This window comes from Eutrema salsugineum, unplaced genomic scaffold (genome assembly GCF_000478725.1).
Source record: "Eutrema salsugineum unplaced genomic scaffold, Eutsalg1_0 scaffold_4, whole genome shotgun sequence".
NCBI classification, from domain to species: domain Eukaryota; kingdom Viridiplantae; phylum Streptophyta; class Magnoliopsida; order Brassicales; family Brassicaceae; genus Eutrema; species Eutrema salsugineum.
Genome location: NW_006256686.1, coordinates 3,914,104 through 3,924,791, shown reverse-complemented (window position 1 = coordinate 3,924,791; position 10,688 = coordinate 3,914,104). Strand labels below are relative to the sequence as shown.

General features: G+C 37.9%; 2 protein-coding genes across 3 annotated transcripts; both read left to right on the top strand.

Moving 5' to 3' along the window:
* Positions 1-371: 371 nt before the first annotated feature.
* LOC18013979 (fasciclin-like arabinogalactan protein 7) lies at positions 372-1,979 on the top strand. The gene is made up of 2 exons (XM_006418491.2): positions 372-471; positions 983-1,979. Exon 2 carries the CDS (start codon positions 1,026-1,028, stop codon positions 1,794-1,796), a length of 771 nt encoding a protein of 256 aa, XP_006418554.1. The 5' UTR covers positions 372-471; positions 983-1,025; the 3' UTR covers positions 1,797-1,979.
* On the top strand, positions 1,960-3,256 carry LOC18013978. Of its 2 annotated transcripts, XR_002898322.1 has the most exons (5): positions 1,960-2,047; positions 2,128-2,372; positions 2,472-2,582; positions 2,689-2,850; positions 2,964-3,239. XR_002898322.1 is itself a non-coding variant. In XM_006418490.2 (4 exons), exons 1-4 carry the CDS (start codon positions 2,178-2,180, stop codon positions 3,029-3,031), a joined length of 507 nt encoding a protein of 168 aa, XP_006418553.1. In that variant the 5' UTR covers positions 2,128-2,177; the 3' UTR covers positions 3,032-3,256. The 2 variants fall into 2 exon arrangements, 1 of the variants encoding a protein (XP_006418553.1); XM_006418490.2 differs by lacking the exon at positions 1,960-2,047 and having other exon boundaries at positions 2,472-2,553; positions 2,964-3,256.
* The last annotated feature ends 7,432 nt before the right edge of the window (positions 3,257-10,688 follow it).

Here is a 10,688-nt window from a genome sequence, read left to right as displayed (position 1 = left end):
GTCACATTATAATATGATTATCAATCACAATGTAGATGCCAACTTTTTAACCATTAGCTTTTAAGCTACACACAATATTATGTTTGTCTTTCATTCTTCCAATCTTTCTTTGTTTGCAAACAAATTAATATTTCCTAATAAGTCTTTAAGATATTTGTTTTCATAGATTTTTTATTGAGATATATATTTTAAAATCAAACAAATTAAAGCAACAATTGATGATTAAGGGATGAGATGAGTATTTATGCCTTAGGGTTAAACGAAAATCATGAAGAAAAAAACAAGATTATGGATAACGGCATAACCGGTAACACAAATCGCAGCAATTTACAGAGAAAAATAGAACACAGCCTGTCTTTCCTTCCTTTATATAAAAATAAAAAAAAATTTCTTTAAATACTCTCTCTTCTTCCTCCTCTGCTCTCTCCATCTTCCAAGAAAAAGACTTCATTTTTACCATTATTTGCTCAGGTCAGCTCCTCTCTCGCTCTCTCTCCTCTCTCTTTCATTTTGCTTACAGTTGAATAACACAATGCCATTGAGCTACTTCACGAATCTTCTTTACACTTGTCTTAATTAAGTTTCTGTTTTTTGTCTGATCTAGATCTAGTTTCTCCTCAATGCATTACATTATATGTCTTGGGTCGCGTGAACTTAAGCTTTACTGTCTCTATGTTTGTTGGTGTGTCTGTTTGTTTTTCTTTTTCCGGCAAAGTCTCTATCTAATGTCGAAGAAAAAGTTCAAGATCTGACTAATTAACTAACACTACTTTAGTTCGTTAGTTACAATCTGTGACTATCACTTGTTTGATCCTGTCAACATAACTCAATTCGCTTTTGAAAGATCATCATTGTGTTCTTGAACACAGATCCGGATCTGAGATTTTGTTCAATTCACTGACATGGGTTCTTGTTCTTGATGAAGTTTCGATCTTTGCATTTGTTCTATAATAAAATCCTGATTTGATTTCTTGAAACGCAGTCACACTAGCAGAGAGAGAGAGAGCGAGAAACTCAGAGAAGCAATGGCAAAGATGCAATTATCAATCTTTATCGCCGTGGCGTTTCTCGTCTTCTCTTCATCAACAAACGCCAAAACCGCAAGCCCTCCGGCTCCAATGCTACCGCCGACACCAGCTCCGGCACCGGCTCCACACCACGTGAATCTCACTGAGCTCCTAAGCGTAGCCGGTCCATTCCACACATTCCTCGACTACCTTCTCTCATCAGGAGTCATCGAAACATTGCAAAACCAAGCCAACAACACAGAGGAAGGTGTCACAATCTTTGTCCCAAAAGACGATGCTTTCAAGGCTCAAAAGAATCCTCCTTTGTCAAATCTCACAAAGGATCAGCTCAAGCAGCTTCTTCTCTTCCACGCTCTTCCTCATTACTACTCGCTTTCCGAGTTCAAGAACTTGAGCCAGTCCGGTCCGGTTAGCACTTTTGCTGGTGGCCAATACACATTGAAATTCACAGATGTTTCGGGTACGGTTCGGATTGATTCGCTATGGACCAGGACTAAAGTCAGCAGCAGCGTTTTCTCCACTGACCCTGTAGCGGTTTATCAAGTGAACCGTGTGCTTTTACCTGAAGCAATCTTTGGTACTGATGTTCCTCCAATGCCAGCTCCAGCTCCTGCTCCTGTAGTTAGCTCTCCTTCTGATTCTCCTTCTGCTGATTCTGAAGGAGTCAATGCTAATTCACCAAAATCCTCGCACAAGAACTCGGCGCAGACGCTGGCTTTTGCCCCAATCGCCATGGTTGTTTCCGGTTTGGTGGCATTGTTCTTGTGAGAAAGGAGGAGTTTTTTGGTTTTTGCAGGTTGAGTATGCTCTAAGTTACATTTTGTGAAAGAGATTTGTATTACATCATATTCCACATTTCGTTTTGATTTTTGAACCTCATTTTTTATTTTATACCATTTTATCATCATTATTGTCATTTATCAGTGTTTGTGAATCGAGATTGTTCCTTCATTTTGCTTTCTTTCTTTAGTTGATTTTGCTTCATTTCCAAGTTAAGATGATACCATCCTATATAAGAGGTTAAAGTTTATCTCCTTAATTTAATATCCAAAGATAAGCCACTAAATTATGACGTCATATATTGTCATATATGGATTAGATTCGTAGCTTTGGATTTGGTCCACTCGTAGTAGTAAACAGAGGAAGAAAATGGCGTCTCAGATATTCATACCATCAGGAAACGCCACTATTGGTAGCCGAAACGCGGTTTATGTGGCGGCAGTGCCACTCAAAGCGGCGGCTGGTCCGCCGCAGCTTGTTATGTCGATGGCTTACTCACTTAATCTATGGAATTTACAGCATTTCATGGTCCTCATCAAACCTTCTTCTCCAACTCCTCGAGAGGTTTCTTCATTTCATAATCTTCTGTTGACTACAAAGTATTTGTATATGCCTCAACGAAACGTTTCTGTGGCTAAAATCAGTTTTTGTGGGTATGATCAGGTAATGGTGTTTGATTTCCAGCCTGTTAATCCAGAAAGCATAGAAGCAGCAATCTCAATTTTACTTAGAAACTCGATTCCAGGTTCTAATTCCCAGACAATCATATCGAATGTAATCTTGTGTTTGCTTATTAACTCTATGATTCAAAAAGTAGGAATCTTGCAAGTGTAGTAAAAAATTCTGACAAACAAGGGTTCTTTTTTTTGTGGGTTTGTAGGAGTAGTGATGCAAAGAAAGTTGAAGAATGTTCCTAAACAAAGATGTTGGATGGTTGGATCATCCAAAGTGAATAATGCAATTGAAATGGCAATTGAGTTTAATAACTCATGGGAGACTGATCTTAGAGTTGGCTCTCATGATTGCAGACATTATACCAATGGTACTGTTACAAGATTTGGGTTTTTTTTTTTTTTGGTTCAAATATGTTGTGGCAGCAAAACATGATAAAGCCTAACTCTTGGTTTGTTTTGTTTCATGTTTTTTCATTTACAGAACTTGTCCAACATCTTACCGGAGAAATACAAATTGTGGAGCAACTCCAAAGAAGCTACATCAGTTAATAATCACCTCAATAATTAGTTGAAACGTATGTTCACTTGTCTACCAAATTTAATTGGCCAGCACTTGTATATTTTAAGTTTAACCTAGTAGTAGTACTTAGAATTTATCAAAAAAAAATATCTGAAATGACAAGTACTCAAACCAACATTATTCTCCTTACATTGGTGGTTAATAACCAAACACAAGAAACTCAAAACTTATTATAAAAATTTAACCTTCTAACTTCTTGTTGTTCTCTTGATCTGAACTTTCCAAAAGAATGGTAAAGAGTGACAAAATTGACCAACCACATACAATCTGTTTTAATCTTTCTACACATATCTCCTCTCACAAGCTTCATTGCTACAACACATGACGAAACTCTTTCCATAAATATTTATATGGACGAAGCAACTTGGAGAATAGCTTGAGACTTCTCTTGTCGGATTACAAAAGAAAGAAAAACTTGTTTCCTTTGCCCCAAAAACAACATCAGTTTCCAAGAAAACTCAAAATCTCGTGAACTAATTCACTCTTTATAATGTCTTCCTACTACATGGACACACATTGCACTGACCTAGAATTCAAAAATTAGTAAGATATGTGTCTTTTGGGACATTGAAAGTTGTCTTCTACCGGATGTTAGATATGTGAATATCACACAAAGGACAAAACAGTAATTTAGATCCAAAACTCGGATTTTATTAGATCGGTCGAGAATACAACAGAGTTCGTTTATGTAAATGATAAACGAACTAAGACTTAGGAAACTAAGAAGCTAATGAATGCCTTGAGTTCTTAGTCTCCAAGTCTCTCGGGAATTTCTTCTCTTCTCGGAAATTTCCTTTCTTCTCAGAAATTTCTTTTTTTTTCTACTTGAAAATTTTCCTTTTCCATCCGAACTCAGAGAACTTCTCAATTCCATTAAGAAGTTTCGACCGACTTCGGCTTATCGGGCTATGTTTAGCCCAAGAGCTTGCCTAGCCCAATTTTCCAGGTACAATTCTTTCGTAAACCGGGTTTAATTCGTGCCGATCTCTGTTTGTACCGGAGAAAACCGAGAGTGCGGTTTTCACCTCCAACACCGGACAATTTGTATGTCTCACAAATGTATTTAAAAAATCATTCTCTTCATAAGACAGATTTATCATAATGATTCAGAAAGAAAAAAAAAACGAAATTGGTAAATATAATTTAATTTTAATGCTACGACAATATCAATTGACGATATATCTTTACGCGTCTCATTTAATGCTACGACGAATAAATGCGGTAGACACTACAAGAAAGAAGGGCTTTTCCAACGAATTATTTACGACGATTTACGGTCGTCGTAAATTTACGACGAAATTACTTCGTATGTACGATGTCCAAAAATTTCGTCGTAAATTCGACGTAAAAAATTACCCTCGTAAAATCGTCGTAAATTTACGACGACATTACGATGAATAAAGAACGAATTATATTTCGTCGTAATGTTGTCGTAAAATTTACATCGATAATACGACGAATTGGCCTATATCTTGAAATTGATGTAATATCGATGTAAATATAATGTAAATTTTATTTTGACGTAAATTTGATGTAAATATGCAATGGTAATATGTTGGTAACCAAACAAAAAATCTATATATACCCTTTCTTCTCTCATTATTCCATCAACCAAAAAAAACATATAAAGACACAAATTTTTTGAGTCTTTGAATGTTTAAGTAAAATTTTTAATAGTTGAAATTTATATCAAATTTCAAAAACAAAAAGTCAGTTATTTGTTTTTGAAATGTCTATATACGATCTACGAAAGTGGATGTATACGCCCAAAAATGGTGATGGGTCGTTGACTGAAGACTTCAAAAACGGATTGGAAATATTCATGTACCAGGCCGACCTTATGCAAACTATAATTGAAAGCGGCAAAATGTATTGTCCTTGTGTGAAATGCAAAAATAGGAAACATATTCCTATTGACACTGTCTGGCAGCATTTATTGAATAGAGGGTTCATGCCCCAATACTTTATTTGGTATCAGCATGGAGAGGGATATGGTCAAAGTAATGGTCAGATGGCTCCACGGAGTAGTGGTAATCATCAAGAACATGGGGATTTTGAAGCATCAAATGATTATCAAAGTAGTCAAATTCAGGGTGAAGATCATGATAGGATGCATGAAATGGTTACTGATGCATTTCATGAAACACATGCTGATACTGTTGAGGAGCCCAATGCAGATGCGAAACGCTTTTATGATATTTTAAACGCAGCAAAACAGCCTCTTTACGAGGGATGTAGGGAAGGTTTATCAAAATTATCATTGGCAGCTCGGATGATGACAATAAAAACTGATCACAATCTATCTGAAGTTTGCATGAACGATTGGGCAGATCTTATTAAAGAGTATTTGCCAGATGATAATTTGGTTGCTGAAACGTATTATGAAATTCAGAAGCTGGTTTTTAGTCTTGGATTGCCTTCTGAGATGATTGATGTTTGTGTTGATAATTGTATGCTTTTTTGGAGAGATGATGAGAAGCTTGAAGAATGTCGTTTCTGCCAAAAGCCAAGATATAGACCGCACATTGCTGGGCGTAAGAAGATTCCTTACCAACGAATGTGGTATCTTCCTATCACTGATAGGTTAAAAAGACTATATCAATCTGAACGGACAGCTGCGTCGATGAGATGGCATGCAGAACATTCACAAACAGATGGCAAAATGACTCACCCGTCTGACGGGAAATCTTGGAAACATTTTAACACCGTACATCCAGACTTTGCTAGGTCTAAGCGAAATGTTTATCTTGGTCTTTGCACTGACGGGTTTAGTCCATTTGGTATGTCCGGTAGGCAATATTCATTATGGCCTGTGATTCTTACGCCATATAACCTTCCTCCAGATATGTGCATGCAAAGGGAGTTTTTGTTTCTAAGTATATTAGTCCCTGGTTCAAATCACCCGAAGCGGGCCCTTGATGTGTTTTTGCAACCACTCATACATGAGTTAAACCAGTTGTGGCATGTTGGAGTACGAACATATGACATTTCGAATGGTAAAAATTTTACGATGCGAGCGGTGCTTATGTGGACAATAAGCGATTTCCCGGCATACGGAATGCTATCAGGTTGGACAACGCATGGGAGGTTATCATGTCCTTATTGTCTTCATAGGATTGATGCATTTCAGCTTAAACATGGTCGGAAAACCTGTTGGTTTGATTGCCACCGTCGGTTTTTACCACCAAACCATCAATATAGAAGAAACAGGCGTTTGTTTATAAATAACAAATTGGTTCGTCTCCCTCCACCAGTGTACCTAACTAGGGTAGAGCTTGAAGCGCAAATAGATCATTGGGGTGGACTTGAAACGGTCCCCCGAGGAGGAAATTGGCACACTCCAGCGAATATGCCTGAAGGATATGGGGTTCATCATAATTGGCACAAGAAAAGTATATTTTGGGATCTGCCATACTGGAAAGATCATTTGCTGAGACATAATCTTGATGTTATGCACATTGAGAAGATTTTTTTCGATAACATCATGCATACGGTTTTGAACGTCCAAGGAAGAACCAAAGACAGCGTTAAATCACGGATGGATTTGCCCGATATATGTAATAGAATTGAGTTGCATATGGTGAGTAATGGGAAAGCACCAGTTCCTGTATTTCGGTTGGGTGCTGAACAAAAAGCAGCATTGTTTAATTGGGTATCATCAGCCGTGAAATTTTCTGATGGGTATGTATCTAATCTGGCTAAATCTGTCATGATTGTCATGTGTTTATGCAACGGTTACTTCCTTTTACGTTTGCTGAACTCCTACCGGGACATGTCCATGAGGCACTAGGAGGCATTGGAGCTTTCTTTCGTGATCTAAGTACAAGGACATTATCAGCAGATGTAGTTGCCCAACTGTCTACAAATATTCCAATATTGTTGTGCAATTTAGAGAAAATATTTCCACCTGCTTTCTTCGATGTTATGGAACATTTACCTATACACCTCCCTCATGAAGCAGAGTTGGGAGGACCTGTTCAGTTTAGGTGGATGTATCCGTTTGAACGCTTTATGAAGCATTTAAAGGGTAAGGCTAAAAACTTAGCAAAAGTTGAAGGGTCTATCGTGGCGGGAAGTTTGACAGAAGAAACTTCTCATTTCACGTCTTATTATTTTGCTCCGAAGGTTCGTACACGCAAACGGGCTCCAAGACGTTATGACGAGGGGGTGTAGGACAAAGTTACACAGTAGAAGGTGTGCCTGATATATTCTCACCAATTGGACGTCTAAGTGGGAAACTAAAAGAAACTTGTTGGTCAAACGAACAGGACCTCCACAGCGCACATACATATATACTTCTGAATTGCGAGGAATTGGCACCTTACGAGAGGTACATACAAATAAGCATGCATGATTATATTTTGATTGAATAGACGATGTCCTTAACAATGTTTTCAAATTTCAGCACTTTTGTCAGTCAAGTCCGAGAATGCATTGACGGTGTTTCAGAAGATGAAATTAACAAGCGGATAGACCAACATTATGCAATGTGGTTAAAAGCTCAGGTTGAGCATGATGACATGACATAGGCAGTATGGTTTCATGAGTTGCTCCATGGTCCTATATCGAAGATAACTACTGCAGCTATGTATTTCACACGTGGCTATGTTTTCCATACTTACAGTCATGGCACTCAACGGGCAACTACGAACTATGGAGTTTGTGTACGAGGTGAAGTGGACTTTTATGGGATCATAAAAGAGATAATTGAAGTGGAATACCCCGGATTAGTAAGAATGAAAACTGTTCTATTCAAATGTGATTGGTTTGATCCAACGGTGGGTCGTGGAGTGCGTATTAACAAATTCGGAGTGGTAGATGTAAACGTATCTCGGCGATACAATAAGTTCGAGCCTTTTATACTTGCATCTCAAGCAGAACAAGTCACCTTTGTTCCATATCCTCGAGTTCGAAGTACGAGAATTTCATGGCTGGCGGTTGTCAAAGTTGCTCCAAGGGGTATAATTGATGGTGTGGATCTCCCGCCAATGCAACAAGATGATTGTGTCGACATTACGGAACCTGAGGTTGAAGAACATGTTCTTTTAATTGATCCACGTAATCGACAGGTTGAAGATCTCCATGGGGACGAAAGTGAAGAAGATGCTGACGAATTTCAAACAAGCAGTGATGAAGATGATGAGGACAACGAGGAAAATGTTGAAGATTAGTCACGATGACATTTGTTTGCATGTTTTAAACGTTTAAATGTAACATTTGTTAAATTTGATAAATTTGTTAAACTTGGACATATGTTAAATTTGATAAATTTGCTAAAGGGAAGACAATTATAAAAGAAAATTTGTTTAAGTGTTGACTTGGACATATGTTGACTATTACGACGAATTTACGACGAATGGGTGTGATTCGTCATAAATTCGTCGTAAAGGTCAAACCCTAAACCCTATAGGGTTTCGCTTTCCCAACTTATAGAATGATTTTTTGGTGCATATTCCTGAGTAAGCTCGTGTATTATATAAGGTTTAGTAGTATAAGATTAAAGAACTTGTAGATATGTAATTTATATTACGACGAATATGACGAATAAGTGTGATTCATCGTAAATTCGTCGTAATATACCATCGAATTTACGACGAAATGTAATCCCTAAATCTTATAATCAATTTTTCTGAGGTTCATGATGGATTTAGATCAAGAGAATGATATGGCTTACCATCTCATAAGGTAATACACCTTCCTAAACAAAAAAAAAAAAATTCCAATTTTGACATATATGTGTTTATGAAGTAATCTTAAGGGGTTATATACATTTATGGAAAGATGTAAGGATTTATCTTAGATCTTACCAAATTCATCATTAAGTTGTCTAAACATGCTAAAAGTTTTACAAAACACATATATGATGTTTAAGGATGCTTGTAGGTGCTTATGGATGTATAAATTTTTCAATTCATTATTTTTTGAAAAAATTGTCGTAATATTGTCGTAATATTACGACGATTTTACGACGAAATGTAGATACGCAGCCGATATAATTTTATGTCTTAATTAATATTACGACGATTTTACGACGAATGACACAAATCGTCGTAATACCGTCACAAAACCCAGATACAGACACGTGTGTTTGTCTTATTCGGTTTTTGGCTCGGTGGGACCTCTGCGACGAATTTACGACGATTTCGTCGTAAAGTTGACGTAATTTTACGTCGACTTTACGACGAATATAAATTCTATATAAATGGACGCACCCCTCCTCACTTCGTCGCTCATTCATCTTCTACCTCTCTCGCCTTCCTCCTAAATTGAGGTAATATATTTTTTTTTAAATTATTTAATATTTAATTATTCTTAATTAATTTAGAAATTCAAACGGATTAGGTATGAAATTAGTTTAGGCTTGGAATTTGTTAGATTTAGGATCGGAATTAGTTTAGGCTCAGAATTTGTTAGATTTAGGATCAGAATTAGTTTAGGCTCAGAATTTGTTATATTTATTATTAATTTTTTCCGTTTTGCAGACGATGCCTCGACGGAAAACGCACTACATCAACTTCATGGCGGACGGACACTCTTCCCGGGCGTCTGCCTCGGGAAATACCGATATCCCGTCATCTTCCGGAGCCTCCCAGGTTCCGAATACTGCGGCGGAGCAGTCTCCACCACCTCCACCACCGCCTCCACCACCGCCTCCACCACCACCTCCACCACCGGCCGCGGCTCCTGAACCCCACCCTCCTCAACCGTATGCCCAATTTACGGTTGAGACTTACTAGCCCTACCGGGACGGGGGGCTTTACGACGTCTGGTCCCCGGAAAAGCGGAACCAGGCTCTTATTGGTAAGTAAAATTTTTGTTTATATTATATTTTTAAATTAATGCATTAATATAATTAGTTATTAATGTAATTTGTTTTTTTTTTTGTTTCATAGGTTTAACTTGGATAATTGTGTCGGCCGGAGCGTTTCCAACACAATTAAGAGCCATTTTGTCGAGCCGCACTACAACTGGAGCAAGGTGTCGCAAGAGACGTTCGACACCTGGTACAAATGCTTTGCGGTAATGTTTTTTAAATATTTTTTTATCTTTTAAAATTATTTTAAATTTAATCTTAGTTTTATATTGTTTAATTTTTTGTTTTATTTTGCAGCAACGGTGGAACTGGGACATCGGGATCAACGAGACGGTCCGGGAAGCATTCCGTCTGAAGGCGCAGAAACGCCTAGTCAACAACGTTTCCGATTGGAAGCGGAAGTGGGAGACCGACGGCGACGACGCAAAGCCGAGCCCGATGCCCATTTCCTGCTGGAACGGGTTGAAGGCATATTGGCTGGACCCACATGCCCAAACCACTGCTGCTAAGTGTTCAGCCGTCCGAAACCGGGTCGGTCCTGACGGTCAGAAGTTAGTGACTCCGCACTCTTCTGGCCAAATATCATTTGCGGGAAGACGTCTAATGATGGTAAGTAATCTTAATTATTTAATTATTTCTATTTTTCAATTATTTTTATTTATGTAAGATATTTTTAAATATATTTTTACTAATATTTAATTGAATAATATTATTTGGTAGGCCAAGGAGAACGGAGGAGAACTTCCTCCAATGACGAAGCTCTTCGAGACCACTCACCGGAAGAGGGACGAGACCTTTGTAGATGCTCGGTC

Coding starts and splice junctions, on each gene's coding strand:
- LOC18013979 (XM_006418491.2), top strand. CDS start 1,026: ATGGCAAAGATGCAATTATCAATCTTTATCGCCGTGGCGTTTCTCGTC.
- LOC18013978 (XM_006418490.2), top strand. CDS start 2,178: ATGGCGTCTCAGATATTCATACCATCAGGAAACGCCACTATTGGTAGC. Junction 2,554..2,688: donor ACTTAGAAACTCGATTCCAG/GTTCTAATTCCC, acceptor GTGGGTTTGTAG/GAGTAGTGATGCAAAGAAAG. Junction 2,851..2,963: donor TTGCAGACATTATACCAATG/GTACTGTTACAA, acceptor TTTCATTTACAG/AACTTGTCCAACATCTTACC.